The sequence below is a fragment of the Pocillopora damicornis genome, chromosome 2, assembly GCF_964200805.1.
Source record: "Pocillopora damicornis chromosome 2, jaPocDami1.2, whole genome shotgun sequence".
Taxonomy (NCBI): Eukaryota; Metazoa; Cnidaria; class Anthozoa; order Scleractinia; family Pocilloporidae; genus Pocillopora; species Pocillopora damicornis.
This window is the reverse complement of record NC_142671.1, coordinates 36,818,582-36,839,423: the sequence shown is the minus strand read 5'-3', so window position 1 is coordinate 36,839,423 and position 20,842 is coordinate 36,818,582. Positions and strand designations below refer to the sequence as shown.

General features: G+C 38.9%; 3 protein-coding genes across 3 annotated transcripts; 1 reads left to right on the top strand and 2 right to left on the bottom strand.

Moving 5' to 3' along the window:
* Positions 1 to 426: 426 nt before the first annotated feature.
* On the bottom strand, positions 427 to 6,211 carry LOC113685586 (uncharacterized). Its single transcript, XM_027203119.2, has 6 exons — positions 5,767 to 6,211; positions 4,304 to 4,424; positions 3,979 to 4,076; positions 3,338 to 3,459; positions 2,500 to 2,617; positions 427 to 2,191 (listed from the first exon to the last, which is right to left on the bottom strand). The coding sequence occupies exons 1-6, from the start codon at positions 5,873 to 5,875 to the stop codon at positions 1,392 to 1,394; spliced, it is 1,368 nt and encodes a 455-aa protein (XP_027058920.2). The 5' UTR covers positions 5,876 to 6,211; the 3' UTR covers positions 427 to 1,391.
* A 278-nt stretch (positions 6,212 to 6,489) lies between these two features.
* LOC113685595 (uncharacterized) lies at positions 6,490 to 16,257 on the top strand. The gene is made up of 6 exons (XM_027203128.2): positions 6,490 to 6,899; positions 7,219 to 7,355; positions 7,802 to 8,216; positions 13,284 to 13,599; positions 14,168 to 14,516; positions 15,114 to 16,257. The coding sequence occupies exons 1-6, from the start codon at positions 6,525 to 6,527 to the stop codon at positions 15,790 to 15,792; spliced, it is 2,271 nt and encodes a 756-aa protein (XP_027058929.2). The 5' UTR covers positions 6,490 to 6,524; the 3' UTR covers positions 15,793 to 16,257.
* Positions 16,031 to 20,818, bottom strand: LOC113685575 (serine/threonine-protein kinase pim-3; the record flags this gene model as incomplete). Its single annotated transcript, XM_027203104.2, has 9 exons — positions 16,031 to 16,899; positions 17,592 to 17,771; positions 18,204 to 18,576; positions 18,781 to 18,828; positions 19,096 to 19,187; positions 19,506 to 19,653; positions 20,239 to 20,393; positions 20,453 to 20,462; positions 20,663 to 20,818. Coding segments are annotated over 9 exons (1,263 nt in total), but the record flags the coding sequence as incomplete, so codon positions are not given.
* Between the last annotated feature and the right edge of the window lie 24 nt (positions 20,819 to 20,842).

The following is a 20,842-nucleotide window of genomic DNA, read 5'->3' as shown; positions in this document are numbered from 1 at the left end:
ATGGTTTGATATCTTCATAGTTGTTTTACTGTTTAAAAGTCGTGGAGAGTGAATGCCCTGAAGTTAAAAAAAGAAACCACCGGAACATTGATAAGGAGATATGTAGAAAGTAAAATTTCAAAAGAAAAAAAAAAGACAGATTTAGTAGGAACGATTAACAATTAGCCTTAAGTTTGTTACATCGAAAAATATGTAACAAAACCCTGGGACCTGGGCGCTGGTTTTCAGCTCCCCTCCCCCCTCCCCCGCGTTCCAACCTCCACTCAGTTAATTCCGTACACTGATCACTAAATTGCTCATTAATAACAAGAAAATACAGTAACATCGGTTTTTAAAACTATCCTTCATTTTTCCAGTTCTTAATTATGAGCGAATAGTAATCTAACTAAAGCCCGTCTTTCAGCATGTAACATGTGACACGTAAAAGAACAGAAGCCAGTCATTTATTTAGACAAATACAGTTAAACTATTTTCCTACAATCATATCAAGCCTTAAATTTTTCTTAAACTTTGCGTGCGCTCAAGGATCAGCTCACACAAATGAAGCAAATACAAACAAATGCACAGAAGGCAAGCGCAAGAAAACGATGTTTCCATTCCTTACGCCGGGCAGTCATTTATATTTGTGTTAATTAAATTTACATACATTTTGCATTGCAAGTGTGAACAAACTTTTAATAGAAACCAAAATACACAACTTGTTTTCCACCATAAAGGATGCGTGCATCTAGAATGTCCTTTGCTTATATTTCTACTTTAATTCAAGACCCTTAATGTTCTAATCATTAGCAGCCCAACAAATTAGCCAATCAAAAACGCCTGCCAAAAAGGAAATTTGTGAAGAGTCAAGAATTAATTTAAATAGTTACTAAGTGACATGTCGTCCTTGAAACATGTAAAGCGGTAGGTTTTTTGTCTATATAGCAGCCAGACCCTACTACAATGGCGGGAAAAGCGGTGAACACCGCACGATGGTAACATGGCTTTAGTAACTCTTAGAGAGCGACTGGCCCATGACACCTTGCGCTACGTGTTTCAAGAAAAGAGAGAAACCTGAGTACGAGGCTGACAGTAGGCGCTGATCAAATCCCTATTCTCCTCTGCACTTGATGGTTTTAGAGAGTTAAGTGCGAGACGCATGTTTTTAATGACAAAAAGGGGGTTTTAAAGCAATACCAATGCAGTCCCGTCTATCTATGTTATTCAAGAGAAAATTACTTTAGACTAATACCCTCTGCGAGAGGAACCGATTGAAATTCATAACCTCAGACCAAATTGATAGAGTCCGTGAAAACCAGTTTGTTTCGCTCTCTGCTCGATAGGGTCCCTGTGTCACTATTTCATGTGTGGCTGCTAAAGATAAAAAACTTTCTGTGGCCGGCACCAACTCTTCAAAATTCGTCTTTCCAAGGGCGCCGACCGTGTCGCCCTCGTCGTCGGTCACGCTCGTAACCACTAGAAAATATCGCCGACAGCGCGTCAAGGTCGTCGATACGTTTCTTCAGCTCCAAAGGATCACGAATTTCTTCTGCTTCTATCATGTAACGGTGGCTCAATTCACGAAAAGCGAAGGAGTGCTCTTCGAAGAAATGGTCATCATCGTCGAGGTCCATAGCTCGCATGCGCAACTCTCTCCTCAGATCTTCGGGATCGTTCATTCGCTCAAACCGATGTCGTCGCATGTCACGTCGGACTTCTTCAGGAATGCTCGAGTCCATATGGCGTTCCCAAGGCTCTCTTGCACTGTAATCATCTTCGGTCATTTCTCGTTGACGAATCCTCCGAAGTTCGCGTCGGAGACGGTCGACATCGTGAATGTCTCGGAGCCTGGTCTGGAACTCTCGCCGTTTTCGTTCGTCCATCTTACCACCAACAAACTCCTTTGTCCTGCCACGTTTCTTGCGGTGTTCCTCTTGCTCTTGGGCTTGTTGCCTAATGAGACGCTGGATTTTCTCCGAATCATCTTCTTCAGCCTGCGAAGACCTCTTCGATTTTCCAGCTGATGTCTTTCCGCCTTTGTTCTTGTCTTTCTCCTTTCCCTTCCCTTTCTTTTTTTCCTTTCCGGATTTTTTCTTTTCTCTGTCTTCATCTGTATCGTTGTTTTTGTCTTCACCCTCTTTTCCCTTCTCTTCTGTCCCTTCACTGCCTCTCTTGTCATCTGTATTTTTTGCTTCAGTTTCATTGAAACACTCTGCGTTAAAGAAAAAAATAACATAGAACTCCGTTATACGGCGTAATGATGACATAACGCGTTAGAAACGCTCTCTTCTTCTTAGTTTTCTTGTCTAAGAGAGGAAAATAAAAATGCATACAGTGCACCCTTATCTCAGGGATGTTACCAAGACAGTGACTGCCATCTTTGTTAATGAGAGGTGATAAACAACTTGACAAGGTCCCAAAAACCAGGCAGACACTAGAGTCCAAACCCCCAGCCCCTGTGCCACACCCCTTCACACAACCACACCCACATAAAACAACAGATATGAACAAAATTCTCACCCTCCTCCCCAGGGTCCAGCACTCTCTCAATACATAACCAGTTTGTCAAATTTTCCTTTTGGTGATACCAGTACCACTGGGTCAAGTCATCTTCATACGTCTCAACCATTAATTCACACTGAAATAAATGGCACTGTAGTTATAAACTGTGATTATTAAATCATATTCCAGCCAAAACATAATTCTTAGTATCTTCACAATGTGAAAATACTCATAAAAATTCACTCCTTGCTGCATTTAGAGCTTTGAATTAAAAAGCCTTCTTTGCAACCAGAAATTGTCCTCAAATGTAATGAAAAATTAATTGTGGATACCACCATTTTTAAAACAACTCTGTAACCTGACAAGAAATGCAAAACTACAGAACCTTGTTCAAAAACAGCTGCTGTTCTGTTTATTGTGGAAAATCACTATTTGTTTCAAGGACCCTATTTATGTTGCTAGTGATTTTGATAAACAGATCATGTAGTTATAAGAAAAAGTTGAACAGGAATTTATTGAGTAACAACAAAGCAGCCAGGGTGCTAAGTATGGCAGGAGACAGATATCCTAGTGTGACTAACTGTGCTTGATTTCAAGTCCTTGATCTCTCTCTTGAATGAGAGCTGTTTTATTCACATGTCAACAACCTGCAGTGAAACTTAATGGCCAATTGACAGCTTTGTCTCAGACTATTTGCACTGAAAATTTCAGGGTATCAGGCCTCAGTTTTGCCAATCAGTATACACCATCTTTTTGACTGAAATCATGGCCAGAAAATCCCTGCAAGGTAACCAACAAAGTATGCCAATGACTACAGCCCATAACTTAAATAACAAAATGTCTACCAAGGTCTTACCCTGCTCTTTAGCCTTGTTACTTCAGCATCAGGTGTGTCCCACATCTCGTAAGGAAATCCAAGGTCTACCTTGACTCCTCGATTTTTGAGTCCTTTGAGGGTGTTGAATGTTACACTTTCCTCTGGAAAGAGAGAGAGAGAGAAGTATTATTCCAACTTAGTATTGAGTTTTAATTCCAGGGACACAGTATATTATTAGGCTAACTTGTCCAGGTATTTCAGGTACAAAGGGGCAGTTAAGAGCATGGAAGCCTACATGACCCTGTTTGGAACAAAGAGATCTACGATAATGGCCCTGTGTTGGAAAACACCCTCCATTGTGGGACTTGTTCAATTTGGAAAATTTGGGCTTAAGCTATATGATTGCAGGAGGTTATATTTAAAACAGGCATTCTTTCAAAATGTGATACAAATTCTAAGAGAAAACAGTAAATTGTCAGAAAATATTCTGTGAAGGAAAAGCTGCTTCTACTACCCAGTGAAAGTTTCCTCCTAGTGGAGAGCATCTCTCTGTATAATAAGGCTACAGAGAATACCCTTACACAGTGTTTATGGTGGAAACTCATTTCAGAGTCAAAAATTGTATATCACAAGGCATTAGGAAAAGGGGGAATATTTTTTAATATAATGATTTCACTCACTCTTTTCATATCTCAAAGCCTTTACTTTGTCTTTATGCACTTTGTAATCTAAAACATTAGAACAGGCATTTTCCAGAGCTTCATTCAGACGAACCTCACTGCAACAAAATATAAAAGTATAGAGTGTGAGTTTCTAAAATGTAATTAATGATTCATTGAAAAGTGTTTTAGGTCTGCAACCCCACATAAATGAGGTAAAAGGTTTAAACTGGTATTGGCTAATTCCAGCTCCAGAGTGTGCCAAACTAGCTGCAAGACTAATATGTCTCCCCTTTTCCCATGATCTAGAGGCAATTGACTACAGCAATATGATTTGCATACTTACGAATACTGGTAGTTTATTTCCTTACGCTGCTCCTGAAATATCTGCCCTGTTTGGAAGACTTCCTTGGACTTGCCAGACCTTTCAAGCTCATCCTGCAGTTCTTGTACCAAGTGTTTACAAACTGTAACATTGAGAGATTCAAACACATTAAGAAAGACAAATTTTTTTTTAAAATTTATTTCTTACAGAAATTATTTATCCCTTTATGTCCCAAGATCTGATTTCAACTCTCCCTTGTGAGTGCTACACCTGGTGTTAGATTGAGTTGACAAATTCTGCTCAAGAGGTTTGAGTATTCTCATTACTTGCTTGCTGGATAATTTATGGACATTTAAAGGAGAAGTTAAATGTTAATCACCTGTGGAAGTTAAAGGGTTAACTGGACTTTGAAAAAGATAGAGGGGGAACTACTACTGTCGCAATGGTATCAAATCCTCAAGAAATTCTTATCAGTTTACAGCTTAATCTAATGCTAGAAACGCAAACCTGAAATAATTTAGATTGCAGATCCAAGGCAGGTGCTCAGAGAGAGAATTAACAAATCCTTGTCCTGAGGGCATAAACCGCTATTCACAAAAAAGAAAAACATTGACCAAACAAAAATTGGCCTCTAAACTGTGCCAATATTAACCAACAATTTGCACCTGTTTAAAGTTAAGTTTGTTGAGGCAGCCAATCAAAAGTGTGGTTGCTGTTAATTTAGAAGATCACAATTGTGTATATTGACATATGACACAATTTGAGTCAGTGATCTGATTGTGAACAAAGCCTAATCAACATTTCGATCAAATGAACAGAAGTCAATTGAATGGTGCTCGCGTCTCTTGGCTCCAAAAAATAAGTTGACTGGCAAGCTACAGTTTCATGTTTCAGACATATGTTCGACAAAATTTAGTTTCGAATCTCTTCAATCGAACTCGATCAGGTAACTTCAAGAACGACAAAAGTTTTTTTAATGGCGAATCAAAGTTAAAATGCCACATAAAAGTTGTGTGAAATATTGAAAGAAAATTTTTAACGCATAATATATTTGGCTGGAAAACATAACTGTTGAGCTAAAACAAACAAGCAGCTTGTGAAGAAAAAAAATCTCCCCGCATTCGTATTTACTATGGTTAGCAGAAAAAAGCTTCAGATTAGCTATAAGATACTCTCTAAAACATTTGTGGAGTCTAAATTTACAATATTTTATCGTCTCTTGGAAGATCAATTTTAACGGCTAATAAGCGAATAAATAAAAAGTAGAGAGCAAACAAACATTTGTAGCTGCAGAATTCACAGGTCATTCTCAGGAGACTACATCTACTTTGTTGTTTAGTTGTCTTTTTGTCAAAAGTAACGCGTCTCTGAAATAACTTTTTGTTTTTCAGAGATTTATACACACAGCTTTTTTTTATTTCCTTGGGTATCATTTACAAAAAAGGATTAATAAAAAAGCGAAGAATAGAATAATCCTTACTCACCATGGCATTTTGTTGGCAATGCTGCTTCCTCTGCATCGATGTCGGCATCGACCGTGACTGAAATGACCAGAAGTAAAAATGAAACGGGAAAAATTCGCATTTTGCCCATAGCGAAATAAAAAGACCATCTGAACCCTAGCTAACAGGTGATGAACCAAAATTTAAGGAACTTTCTAAATTTCGACCATATGTTTGTTTAACAGCTGGTTCGATAGTTGTGTCTGATTGGTCATCGTATCCGGTTCGATTCTCCCGGGCTTACTCCAAATTTGGGAATTTCTAATCATACAAGCTTCTCCATAAAATACTTCTATTTATTTCCCTCTTTTTTCGTCTTGATTTCAATTTAAAGGAAAATATGGCAAGTGGTTTCCGCGCTCAAATTTTCCCGAGGAAGATCAAAACGGCATACGTAGATACATAATGCACTGTAAATGAACAAAGTGTTTCCGCTGACCAATTTACGATCTATTATTTCTTTGCTTTAGCTTTCCTTCACCCACCCCCTCAGGGAAACTATGAACCTAAGTTAAATTTTTCTTAACAAATTCCCAACGATTCATGCTCTTAATTGTTATTAAATTAAGAAAAGAAATAAAAAGGAAAAATTTTTTAAAAAACTTCGAGAGTCTACTTATTGATTTCAACTTTCATCTACCAATCACTTCCTTTGTGGATAAAACTAAATGTTTTTTACCCCACCCCGGCTCTTGTTCCTGAAACGCAACTCGTCCTCATAACGAGGTGGACGTTTAAAAATGGTGGACATTGCAGGTCTCCTCGAGTCTTCTCGTCTCCTTGATAACTGGGAATTAGATTCAGTGAAAAAGGAGACAGAAGAAACAGTAGCAAGATCACTAATCAGCTATCGCCACCTGAAAACGGAGCTACAAAGCCAGTGCTTTTCTCTGAGCGCACAAGAAGAGCGCCTTGACGAGGAGAGCGGCGCGGAGCCAATGACTGTGTGGGTGATGGGTTCCTGGGGAGCATTAGAGTCTGTGGACGGCAAGACTGAAGATGCAGAGGAATACTCGCGTAAAAAGCGTCAGCTAACCAAGGAGATCGTCATGTTGAAGATTCAAGTGCTGTGTTTGAAGCAAGTGCATGTGAGCTCCTGTATAAAACAGTTACAGGTACTGGGTCACGTAAATTTATTCCGTTTGTGAGTTCACATTTTTTCAAGCAGGGAAAACTTTCGTTAGATCCTCTTTCAGTTTCTGAAAATCAACCTGATTAAGCGAAACGAGCGCATGTCGCTGCTTTGTCGTGTGGAAAACTCAATAGACATTGCAAGACTTTGGAAATTATGGGGTTTTCGAAATGAGAGGCGTATGATCTGAAAAATCTCTCCTGTACATGATCTCAAGTGTGTGTTACACCTTATTTTACAAACAGTTGTTAATTTTGATATTACTGTAGTTATAGCCTAAGACTACTCACCCTTTCACTCAGGACTTGATCACCACAGGTAGTAAAACACCAACTCCAGAAGGTCTGCAGTTCTGCAGATTTGAGGAATGGGTGCAAGGAAATCAACAAATTTACAAACTGCAATCAAAAATGCTTGATTTGGAGGCTGCAAAGATCAGGTATTTTGTCTATTTAGCAGTAAGTTAGCTTTTATTTTAAAAATGCTTATAACCTCCAAGGTTATAGTTTAGTTAACCCGTGAAAAGGCTATGTTCATCAGGGAGCATGTCACTTTAATTGCATTACTAGTAGTGCCTTTAGTCAGCTCTCATTAAAACCATATAGCTGGATAAAACATTTCTTTGACCATCAAACTCTTACTTTGTTCATGTTTAATCCATTTTTGATTTCAGACGTATCCATGCATAACTTATTTCTTACAACACCATATATTATCTGCATCAAGTAAGCAGCTTAAGATTGTTGTCTTCAATTTTGATATGTTAGTAGATTTCCATTGCCAACTCACAAGAGAAGGTGTTGCAAACAGAAGGTAGAGTTATAATCAGATCTTAGGAATTATTCCCAAATAGAAATTCATTTCATGATTGCTTCTGAATTGCAGATTGCACAAAGAATTTTGCTTTCAAGATGATAAAGAATTGTCACAGTCATCAGTATCATCAATAACAACAAGACAGTCCTTTACATCACACCTGGAGAAAAAGCTTGGCTCCAAAGAACCAGATGTAACCTCTGGTGACTTGAACCTTGAAGAAGTTGTGGTTTCACCAGGTTCTTTGGAAATTGCCAGCATTTTGGATAGGATTTTAGATACCAACCATATAAACAGTACATTTGAAGCATGTAAGTTGAAAGCTTACATTCGTGAATGTTGGGATGTACAAAATATTGATGATGAGTTCCCCACAGGAGTCCACCCAGACAGATATCAGGAATTTGTGGGTGGTATGGCACAGTACATCATAGATAAACAGCTGACTCATCAAAGAGAAAGCCTGTCATATGATATGGTCTATGTAAGTAATATAGGTACAACTTATTGCTAAGAAGTATTTATCTTACTTTGATGGGTATAACTGCTTCAGAAATATCAAGAAGTTGATCTGTATGAGTTTTGGATTGTCTTTCCCCCCACATCCCCCTGGGAGTCTCAACTTTTTAAGATTGGTTTATTCAAATTTCTCCCCTCCCTGGGCCAAATACCCCCTCCCCCCAGGAACAAATGTTATTAAAATCAGTGAGGAAAAAAGGTATGGTGTATTATTTTTTGGTGCCACCATTAGGTTTTTGACTTGTAAGCATTACTCTATGATGTGAAAATCATGAAAAACAAAGTCTTCACCCTTGAATACTTCCACATCAAACAATAAAATGTATTCCACTGGAAAGCCTTGACACTTCCAGTTCACATTTGAATTGATTGGCACATAATCATAATCACCTAGCGATTATAACAGGCTTGGATGCAAATCACCATGGATCAGAGCAACTTTAAAGTTATATATGATTCAAAATGTTCAATAACATATACTTTATTTGTTATTGAAAATAGATATTGTTTACAGTTGTTAGTAAGTGTCAAACCCAAAATAGTCTGTGACATTACCTCTGAAAGACTCCCTCCTCAAAGATGGCAATCAAAACACAATGTTAATCTTAAGAAATGATATTCTTCATAGTAACAAAGTATATGGTTCAATTTAAATATTGATAAAATAAATTAGGTAGTAAGCATGCCTTCATTGGTTAATAGGTTTTTTCAATGGTAGTATGTAAACTAGGTTTTGACATGATAGATTTATAAGTGTTGATGAGAAACATTTTTAGAGCAGTGGAGAGCTTTTTTAGAGTGTCTGAACAACTGAGAAGTGGGTTGGATGAATTTGTGACAGTTATGAAAACCCTGGACTGCTAAACTATCTCAAATTCTACCAACCTTTAAGAGGCTCTCTCTTATTTCCACCCGGTCAATTTTGCATCAAAAATAATTTTGCCTGAAACTCTGTCAACAGAAAGACTTTACCTAGGAAAGAACTAAATTAGATTTGGTTTGATTCGAAATAATTTTCTGACTGCATTAGGGGCCATAATTATTTCCCAGTCCGTAGGGACCGTCGCAACGTCTCGAAAATTGAAAAATAGGCATATTTTGTAACATTGTAAAATATTTGATTCGCATAGTTAAGCCACAAAATTTATATCAGATTGCTTAAAAACCTTTCTAGTTTGCCAAAAAAGTTAGAATTTGCCCTCTCAATATATTTGAAAAGGCGAATTTTAGCATATTCTGACCACTAGAAATCGCCATCGGCCGATGGCCGTAAATAACCTTGATTTAGACGTTAACTTTTGGGATTTGGGACCTGGTTGACGATTCTATCCTACACAGCCGTTAAGTTTAGACCTTTATAGGCAAAAATATGCAAAGACCCCTGTACGTTTTCGATTTTTCAAAAGTTATGACCGTTTGAATCAGCACATGTACGAGCATTCGCGATTTTTTCGCCTACACCAAAATCGAACCACTGGAGCAGATTTCGTCATAAATACAGCTTACCCGCTTTGCAGCCCGGCTTGATGGCTCACTTTAGAATTTTTCTAATAACCAAATTGATGAAATCCATGATAACTTTAACAAATAGCTAGGTATTGCCTTCGAAAAGTAGGCGGCATCCATCGTGATTCGTGGTATCAAAACAAATGTCGGAATTGGCCACATTTCGCGGTGAATCACCCATTAACATCGCTGCAGAGCTGAATTTTTTCCAAAATCAGAATATAATCTCTCCATGTCTGGAAGCTGAGGGAGAAATGAAGGTTTTAGGCTTCTGAAGTGAAGAAATAATCGCTTAAATTTAGATCCAGTTCGATGTTATACTGTTCTCACAAAGGTCCGCATAAAAGAGAAGACCGCTGATAGCTTGTGCCTTAGGTTGTGCCGTATGGTTTGTTTTGTATCCCAATGTAATATTTGGGGAGGAAAAATTTTGGATGAAAAGAATAAATGCTTTTATCTGGAGTTTGATATAATATAATTAATAAATCAACTTCAAATATCCTGAGCTTGCTTCTCTCGGTTCCGCGTCGATTGTGTCCACAGAAAAGCAACATGTCAATAGCCGGAGAAATCATAGGTTAATGTGAAATTTCAGATATTCCTCGCTCCCCAAACTGGTGAAATTTATGACAACTCTAGCAAATACCTCCAAAATTCAGCGGTCGGCATCTATCGATACTCTTATTTGACCCGTTGTTGCGAACTAAACTCGAAAACTAAAGCCATGTTTCCTGCTTAATGTCCCGTTGAAACTTTGGATTGCAGCTGCATTCTCTTCAAGAATCAGTCATAGAACTCCACTTGTAAGTCTATGTGTCGAAGTTTGGGGTTTTGGAATTTAAATCTGAACGATTGCAATATCGCGCATAACAGAGGTCCGCATTAACCATTGCGGGTAAACCCGCTGACCCTTTATTTTTTTGGAAGGCCTGCAAGTGTAGTACGGCATGCAAGTGCTTTTTCGAAACCAGAGGGCTTCAGTCTGTAGCGAGTCTTCAGCGAGGTTGTTAAAGCTTTCATTGGACAGAGGATACGCATTGAAGAAACACCCAGTGAAGGGAACAACAGCTGCAGTAAGCATAGTAGACGAATCAAAGAACACTCTCTGTATGAATAAGATTGAGCATTTTAGTAGCTTCCACCACTTCGAATATGGAGATATCGGTCGGAGAGTTTGGAAATGTTATGGCATCGGTAAAGGGAAGTACATTCCATATGACGTAATTTATATCAAGCACCAAGGTCAAACGTCCCTTCAAACCATAGAGTCTCAAGGGTTTATGATCCTCCTGAAAAGCATGTGGTCAAGCGTCGTTCAAAGGGCAGCAAGGAAACAGAGAGTACAACGCCATTGTTTGAATGCTTTGTGTTTGGATGTGTTGAAGTGTTTGAAACCTTTTCGCAGCTGGAGCTGCACCTGGACGTTAGAAAGCATACAGTCAGCAGGTTAAGCCAGTATGATGCAATCAAAAGGGACTGGGCCCTTAAGTTCTCGTCGATAGATACCGCTAGTATCAAGTGTTCGAGCTGTTCGTTAGATTCCAGTACACCACTAACTTCACCCGTGGATACTTCGCCCCACTCGTCTCTACGAACAGGATGGGCCGTAAGCAAACCAGGGGGCAGCATTAGATTTTCAGAGAAATAAAAGAATACCTAACGGCACGGTTTACATTTGGAGAAAGAACTGGGCGAAAGACAGACCCCGCCCAAGTTGCAATGGACATGCGAAATGCAAAAAATGAATCAAATGCACGTTTGTTCACTAGAGAACAGTGGCTGACAAAGAGCCAAGTTCAGAGCTTTTTCTCCCGGCTAGCAGCAATGCGGCGAAAAGATCAGGGTGTGATCGGGATATCTGTTATCGCTGGATGAGGAGGAAGATATCCAATGCGTCCAGGAAAACTCCGAGTGACAAGATCTGGTTGACAAAGTTAACAAAGAGATCAAAGTCTCACATCCAATCTGCTACGATACGTATGACCTCTGTGAACGTTACCACAGTAGGACACTTCAGAAATTCAATGTGGTTTTGTTGAGAGCCATCTGTAGTCATTTTGATATCCCTGTAAAATTGAGAGACAAAAAACAGATCCTCATAGACAAACTGTCGTACGTGATTAGTGATTGTTAATGTGTTTCTCAGTAGACTTATGTAAACAATGTCTTATCATGACGGTGGCTGAGAGTGTAGAATATGCTCTACAGATACAAACTACCTTTACTTCCGATATCAAGTTCTGACGGCGTTGTTATAATGTAATATATTATAATATCTAGTAGTCAGTGAAATGTTTTGATGAAATCGATTGAAAATTTACCAAAAGCAACACTTATAACATCTCTTCATACGAAGCATGTGTCAAGTTTTTAACACGTTGGTAGCCGATTTCTGCGGCTATTGACAGGTTGCTTTTCTGTGGACACAATCGACGCGGAACCGAGAGAAGCAAGCTCAGGATATTTGAAGTTGATTTATTAATTATATTATATCAAACTCAATCTAAATCAAGGTTATTTACGGCCATCGGCCGATGGCGATTTCTAGTGGTCAGAATATGCTAAAATTCGCCTTTTCAAATATATTGAGAGGGCAAATTCTAACTTTCTTGGCAAACTAGAAAGGTTTTAAAGCAATCTGATATAAATTTTGTGGCTTAACTATGCGAATCAAATATTTTACAATGTTACAAAATATGCCTATTTTTCAATTTTCGAGACGTTGCGACGGTCCCTACGGACTGGGAAATAATTATGGCCCCTAATGCAGTCAGAAAATTATTTCGAATCAAACCAAATCTAATTTAGTTCTTTTCTAGGTAAAGTATTTCTGTTGACAGAGTTTCAAGCAAAATTATTTTTGACGCAAAATTGACCGGGTGGAAATAAGCGAGACAGCCTCTTAAGTAATTAGATGAGGCTACGTAAACACAGAAAAAGGTTGTCTATAGCTTAAATACAGTCGAACCTCGATTATCCGGACTCATCGGGACCTCGGTAAATAGTCCGGATAATCGAGAGTCCGGATAATCGAAAATATGAATATTAATGAGATAGAAATGTGAAATAATTATCTGCTTATCTTTAATCAATAGAATGGCTAGCTTTCGCTTCGTAGGCATGTTTTTTATTTGAGTTTACGATCGATCGCTCGTGTGTTTACATAGCCTACGCGGAAGGAACTAATCAAACATGAAACAAAACAACAACAAAACAATTGAGCCAACCATATATCAGCTGAACGCATCAGAATATTTCTTTGTCTCGTCGCACTTTCGAATTTTGAAAAGCGCAGAGGATAATACGCTGTTTCAACAATCTTTTGAAAGGATTATTGGGCTTTTTGCGACTTTGAGTTTTCAAGAACACAACTAATTAATATTCATAGAAAAATTGGGACCAGAGAAGAAAGTTCGGATAATCGGGGTCCGGATAATCGAGGTTGGAATGTACTGATGGTTTCAAGTCTATGCAAATCACATTCACCCAAAACTGTTTTTTTTTAAATGAACTTTTACTGTTGCAGGCTAAACTAGAGCAGTACTTGCTTCCATCCATCTACAACCTCATTCAAGCGCACATCCGTAAGCCAGAAGAGGACAAAAGGATATCACAGATTTACAAAAATCTTGCACACATCACACAGACCCAGTTCGGCATCAACGTAGTATATCAAGACGATGGTATAGCACCGTATTATGCAGCAGTGGCTTCCATGAAAAGCATGGCATTGTCCATCTTACCATCACGCAAGATACACGCGATTGTCAGCGCGGCGCATTGTGTGTTCAAAAAACTTAATGAGTTGTCCATGTTAGAACATTCTAAACCTCCTGGTGCAGGTAAGTTTTTTTTCATCTGTGTGTAACAAGGTAGTAATCAGGGGATCAGAATACGGAGAGGCATAACAATTCTGCGGTACAGTACCTCCAAGAATTAAATTACCTTCCTCTCGTGAGACGTGTAGCCTTTTCCAGGCTTTCAGTTAGTAAAACGGAGCGAAATAAACAAACGTAGTAGCAATGGAGCAAAAGAATAGGAAGCAGGTTTGGTTCAGGTCGCGTACCTGGCCCAGACCTCCCTCGTTTTTGCACTCAGTCGCAAGTTTCGCGCCAGTTTTATTGCGCCTCGTTCTACTGACCGGACGCCTGAAACAAGCTACGAGACCTAAATCTCGTCTCACGTCCAAAAGAGTCGACTGACTCTCGAAGAACAAGATTATCGTGTTGCGAAAAAAAATAACCTGGAATCAGACTGCTAAAGTTGAGCGTGATTAGATTGGAAAGAAGGTTTAATTTTGTAAGATTCACTGGGAAGATAATTCCGCCAACTAATTCTTTCATCAAAGCTTACACCCACGTTCCTCTTCGTTTGCTCATTCGCTTATCTTTTTTTTTACACTTTCGCCAGATGAGTTCATGGATGTTTGGGTGTATGTCGTTCTAAAATCTAAAATACCAAACCTCGCGTCGACGATCGCGTTCTTAAGGAGATATTCAAATCCTAACTTGGCGTTCTCAGAAGCAGGGTATTACTTGGCAAGTGTAGAGTTTGCCTGTCAGTATTTGGTGCGGATTAACGAACAGGATTACAGGGACAAGACGCATCTATTAACGGAAAGGATAGTCGTGTGTGAGCAAGCTAGGTTTGGTAAGATGGCCAGAGAAGAAGCAGCGGTGTTTGAAATAGTTTCTCAGGATAAATGGCTCCAGGGATTTGAGGTGTTTGCTGTGAAAGAGTGGCACCTGGATCCAACTAGGTGAGAAACGTTTACTCTGGTTGATTCCCATTATTTTTTTCAGTTTACCTCACTATGAGTATCTAAAATAATGCAACAGTGCATATGCTTCACCTCGCTCTGTGATTGATTGAAAATGGGCGCCACTTTGTCAACCAATGAGATGCTAAACTTAAAGCATTCTCGATTTTGTCGCTGGCGTTTTCGCGGGCTTTAGGCTTTTTGCATGTATTTTCTATTGATTCTTCATTGGCTCCGTTAATCGTCGTTCTGGATTGTTATGGTCAAATTGATCCAAAATCCCCATAGCGCGTATAGTGTCGTAAACCATTAGCAAAATAATTACAACCGCTCTTTAAAAGAATGAAAATCATAGGAAGTTCATGGGAAGCCGGAGTGAAGAAAAGCAACCGGCCTTTATAAACGCGGGAACGCGGATTTAGTTTTGCATCTGATGGGTTGAGGAGGTGGTTCGGTTTCTTAGACCAATCAAAGAACGAGAAAAAGAGAACCAAATACAATCGCGGATAATGTTCCGCGTCGCAGTATGGTTGTAACTTGGGTAACGGCTTGAATCTTGAACTCCTCTTTAACAAGTTTTTATTTTATTTCCAAAAGGTTTTATCGGACTGTTATAGCGCCGTCCTCGGATAAAAGCAAGAAAGTCAAAGTTTCTGTTGTCAAGGTGAGACCAGAAAACACTTCGTTTGCTCAAATAGAAATGCTGGAACAAGTATTCATGTGCTCAGCGAATGAAAATGGATTGTTATGCATTCGCACGAACTATGGTATTGCCGTCACACTGAATGTGGATCATGTTAGAGACCAGCTTACACTGATTCCTATACCTGATGGGGAGTATGATTCTTTCGAGGACACTGTGACAAATTTTGCGACGCTTGGCAAGCTCGCTTGCGATTACAATCCACCTCCCAGAAATGCTCCCGCTGAGATTGTGCTGATGACAACTGTATTTGAAACGATACAGAGGATGGAGGACATTGTATCAAACACTTACGGCATTCCTAATTCCCCACATGGGGCCGTTCGGAATCTGATCGGTGCGCTTGTTACAGCTCTGCGCCAGCTCAGTTACTTGAGTTCATTGTTTGATACACCAGAGGTATATTCCGCGCTCATCCAAACAGCAGTTCAGAAGTTCCAAACAGACTATAATAGAAAATGTCAATCAAGCATTTCCCGGTTGCCATGCAACGGGTTGCTATGTCCGAATACCTGGGAAGCCCTTCAGAATAGTCTTGGGAAGGCCCCAAAGATGACAATTGCAAAGCCTTAAATTGCATATCGCGGTTTATCTTGTCAATGCTTCGTCACATTATTTTGAACGACTTGAATTTTATTTTTCCTATGTGCATCAGACTGGATGTCTTTGCTTCTGCTTGTTTGAAATTCTTTGTAATGGGAAAAGGAATGGGAAAGGGAATGGGAATGTTTAAAGTGGTAATTTATCAGAATGCGGCAATAGATCACTGATCAACAAAGATTGATATTCTGATTACAAAAATTTACTCAAAGCACAAAAGTTTATTAATTATATTACAATTATTTGTCAAAAACAATACATTTGTATGAGTTACACAGGTTGTATTGGTGATACTCAGAAATAAAATTGAGATATGTGTACATAGCTATCCTAGATCTACGTTAACAATGATTTTCATACCGAGAATTATTAGTAATATATATTTGTTTTGAAATGAAACTGTGAGGTTTCTTTCAATTAAAACAGTCTATAAAAGAATATCGTCTGTGTTGCTGAATCAACTATATTCTTTCGGTTGGTAGAAACGAGCAAACTAGTGGATGTACAAAAAAAAAACACAGGGGAGGGGATAGGCACTGATATGTGCGATCGAAGTTTGTCAACCTCTCGCTCTTTTGCGCTTCTCCGCTCACTGATAGCCTCAACTAGGGTGAGGTAAGTACAGGAGCAGCACTTAGTTAACACGCAATGCTTACAGTGCTCATTCAGCGATACGTACCCTACCACTAACACTGATTCCGTAAACTACTCTCAATATGGTTATTGAGATGTTTTTCGTTGAGTGATTTACACTTCATGGGCGCCACTTACAACATCTTGCTAAAGATACACCACTAACAACATCTTGTTAAAGGTACTCTGTTTTTTTTACGATTCTTTTTTTTTTCTTCTTTACAAATGTGAAATAATAAATACGACTGTCATAACTTAGTTTTAAAACCTACACCGTTTTATTTTACTTATTTTTGTTTTCACGATTTAGTTGATTCAGTGTTAATAGAAGCAGTGAGGCAGCAGTTTAGTCTGTTCTGGCAAACCATGGATGCTGTAGAGTTTGCTTAAGAGTTGGGCGATTGTTTGGAGTTGTGTTCAGTAGCGAGTAGATAAGATTCTTTGCGTCTGTTCAAAAGGAAACAAGAAATAATTATTATTTAAGAACTAATAATGTTAACCTGGTTATTCACGTTAGACACTCCATGGGACGATCTTACTTTCGAAGCGGTCTGAAGCTAAAACGACCACTCCCTTGGAGACAGAAAGGGGAGAAGATGGTAAGGCCAATCGAACATTAACGAAGGAAGACACTTGCAACGACCACATGGAATAAGTTGGATTTTCCTGCTTCTTCCTCATTTATTTATGGCGCACAATTTGTTTGTATGCAGACAAAGCAAGATGTAACGTACAACAGTCTCAATGCATTCCAAACAGGATTTAACAAACGGAGAGGAAAAAACGGGCATGAATCCCAACCTCTTTTCAGTCTGGGGGTTAATTTGTGACATTTCAAATTAAACTACATGCAATGGAATTCTTAACAGACCACGTAGTCTAGACCTGTTCTTTTTTCAGTGCGTAACCTTCCCCCCACCCACTCCCCTCACAATCTACACAGAGGTTTAACCCGTACGGGTGACTGAACCTTTGCGTTCTCGAGAAAGACCCTCCAAAAACGCTTTCTGTCGACCACTCCTTCTCAGACTTCTTGCGGACAACAAAGGAAGCGGTAACTGTTTGATAGCTGGATTTGGCCCAAATATCAAAATTTGTTTTTAAGTACCATGAATCTGAAGGTTCTGTAAATAAAATACCTGCTGAAATATTTTGGGGTACTCTAGGTGGCATACTGAGGGCCAGATGTGAATGTTTAAATGCGGGTACTTGAGGTGATAACATGTCCACCAACAGGATTCCCATTTGCCAGACCGTGCCCTGACAGCCGTCATATTTCTTTGATTGGCTGTACTCAGGAGGCATGTAGTGTGGTGTGCCTGAAATAGTGCCAAGTAAAAAAAACGTCACCGTCAATTACTCGTCAATAAATATTACGCCAATCATCTGTTTATCTTCGTGTTTTGCTCGAGTAAATGTAGAGGCAAGAATGTTTGAAATGAGAGATTCTCCATTAAAATCATCTTTCTCATTTCCTTTACTACTTTTTGACATTTCACATTAAATTTTGCTGAAGCATTCGTTGTAATGGAATCCTGGTAATCGTTAAAGGGATTTTTTTTTTTTAAGGATTTCATTTGCAATCCTATTCCGTCCTTCACTTTAACAACCATAAATTAGACTGAGCTAAAGAATATCGATTGGTTTACACCGACCGTTCTTCATTATAAGAGGGGCAGGTTTCATCTGAGTTTCAATGCCTTTAACTTGACCGATGTGTTAAAAGTACTCTTTTTCGTTATCAATCTCACCTCTGAAATGCGTGAAAGGTTCAGCTTGAACCTCCGATGCCAGACCGAAATCAATCAACTTTGCCTCATCAGTACTCATGTCCACGATGATATTCTCCGGCTTAATGTCGCGGTGTAGAACACCATTCTCCTCGCAGCTGATGTTGGCCTGCAGGATCTGGGCAAAGTACCGCCGCACTTCATTCTCTGTCAGTGGTCGGTCCAGGTTATCTCGCTCGTGTATGACCTCAAACAAGTCCTTACAGACTTGAGGTCTTTCCATAACGTATACGTAGAATTCGTCAGTGATGATAACTTCGTATATTTCGATCACGTGACGGTGACGTGACTGGCGCTGAAGATAAGCCTCGGACGGAATTTCGAAGCCGTTTATCTGTAGCAAAGAAGGAAAGAAAGTGAATTTTTGAATAGTTCATCAATTAATCCAAATCGATGAAAACATCTTGGCTTAAAAACGAACTCCTTTTACATTCAAGACGTTTTTCTAAAAGGGAAACATATTTTTGGATTTGACTAACATAGATAACAACACAAACCCGCTCCACTATATTCTTATGATTACATGAAGTTTACAAACCTTTTTAAACTCCTTGACTGAATTTTTCTGAACGAACTTAAGCGCCACCTGAAAAGATAGCCATATATATATTTTATTACTCCTTCTTTTTTTATTTAAAAGGAAAAGCTACTTGCTTGAAGAATCTCAGCAATTTACGCCATCAAACCTAAGAGTTACTTTTATGTACAACTTTTATGTAGAACTCAAAATAAAAACGGGCAAACCACCCACAGTGCCAGAAAACGTGAGTCGGGCGCAGACTCAAGATTGCATCTGATTGGTTGAGAGGGTGACCCAAGTTTTTCCCACCAATCATAGAGCAGAAGAACTTACCGGCAGGTTGCCGTTAGTGCGTGTCGCAGAGATAACCAAACCGAACGCACCAGCCCCAAGTACTTTTCCAAGTTCGTAATCAATGAACTCAGCTAAAAGTTGCAAATTAGAGTAAAATCCGTGTTACAAATCGTTGCGGAACGAGTAATTCAAATTGTACAAGCGAAAACTTAAAAAAAAAAACAACAACAACAGCAAGCAGAAAGTTAATGGGTGAGTTTTCGTTATAATGGTCGGAAAATCTCTGAATAGTTTAAGTGTCTCTTACAGGAAAGAGGATGCGGCACAAATTTGGATTAATTCTTCTATGTCTGCTTACGGGAAGAGTTCTGCCGGTTGAGAAATGTATTCCCGCAGAAGGCTCGACTAAGCTCAAAAACTGAAAATAAGTTTTCAAAATTTTAGCATACCTCGAGAAGCAATTTCTTTTATGTATTCTGGTATCGGCATTTCAGATAATTTCAGTTGATCATTCTCACTTGATTGACTGGACTCATCGGATGAAGAACTGTCACCTGACAGTGTGAACTTTAGCTCCGCATTTACCCAGTTAGGCTTCTGGAAAATTTTAAACGAAAACATAGTATTTCGCTTGATTGTGTCTAAGTAAATTCGGGTCCATTGTGGAGTAGTGATGAACCCAAGAGAGGAACCCGAGAGACCTTCATATTCCCCCTTGAATTTAAAAAAAAAATCACTGACTCCAGGGAGTACCCCGTTGTGCGGGCTATTTTCATCCGCCAAGATTTGCGACTTCCCTGGAACAAGGCTCAAACTTTGTTACACAACTTCTGAGTCTTCAGTAAACAAGTGCTTCGTTTCACGATTGCATCCTAATGCAATGCACGTCCCCGAATACCTTTACAAGATAATCAATGGTCAGTCGAGACGATCATTTTCACGGTTAGAGAGCATTTTCTGCCAGTGTTGTTTTATCATCGAATATTACCCTCTCTTAGCTCATAATATCGGTTGAAAAACTGAATTCCTGGGTACAAAGTTTTGATGATTAAAGTTGTATAGTATATGATGATTCACCAGGGTACCTGAGAATAAGCTAAATACCATATCCTTGTGAGAAAAGTAATCGCATTATGACTTAAAAAAACGAAACAAAGTAACACTAAATGAAAAACATTTTACCTCATAATCGAGGGACAAAAAGCTGTCGTAACTACTGATTTCCTTGAGGTAGTCTTTGTCAGACTCACTCCAAACGCATCTCAATTTATTTCTAAGGAAAACAAATTGAATGAGAAATGATAAGATTAAATTTTGAACGCGCTTTATGTATGCATCTCAAATACACTTTCTTACCTCTGGAATTTGGAAATTCTTGGTTTGTTCTCCTTTTCACTGGCCCAGCGCTACGAAAAATGAGAAAAAAGGCAATGTCAAACTTTGTCGATAGTCTATAGGAAAGACGGTAAAGAACCATTTTGGAACCAATTCGCAAAGTGTTCAATTTTTTAGAAAAGTCGGATAGGTGTCAAGTTTTCTTTTTCAACATATGTTCTTCTAGATATCTTTTTCGTATTTCAGTTGAATCAAGCAAATTCGAACTCACCTTTTTGTCCAAGCGCCTTCTTTTCGCGGGGGTACTTGATTTCATCTTTGATTTGCGCTTTCTTTTTAAGCGCAAATCTTTCGAAAAATTCGGATTCTGAATCATTTTCTTATCGTGTGATTCGGCTTTGTTTGATTTGTATTCACGTTCCCCAGTTTGGTTGATTGATCAAATGAATCA

Bases quoted from the DNA above. Each gene is read 5' to 3' on its own strand.
- LOC113685586 (XM_027203119.2), bottom strand. From the start codon at position 5,875: ATGGGCAAAATGCGAATTTTTCCCGTTTCATTTTTACTTCTGGTCATT. The intron at 2,618-3,337 runs GTAAGACCTTGG...CATTTATTTCAG, and splicing joins TAACAAGGCTAAAGAGCAGG to TGTGAATTAATGGTTGAGAC. The intron at 2,192-2,499 runs GTGAGAATTTTG...TCTTTAACGCAG, and splicing joins GCTGGACCCTGGGGAGGAGG to AGTGTTTCAATGAAACTGAA.
- LOC113685595 (XM_027203128.2), top strand. From the start codon at position 6,525: ATGGTGGACATTGCAGGTCTCCTCGAGTCTTCTCGTCTCCTTGATAAC. The intron at 6,900-7,218 runs GTACTGGGTCAC...CCTTTCACTCAG, and splicing joins CCTGTATAAAACAGTTACAG to GACTTGATCACCACAGGTAG. The intron at 7,356-7,801 runs GTATTTTGTCTA...TCTGAATTGCAG, and splicing joins TTGGAGGCTGCAAAGATCAG to ATTGCACAAAGAATTTTGCT.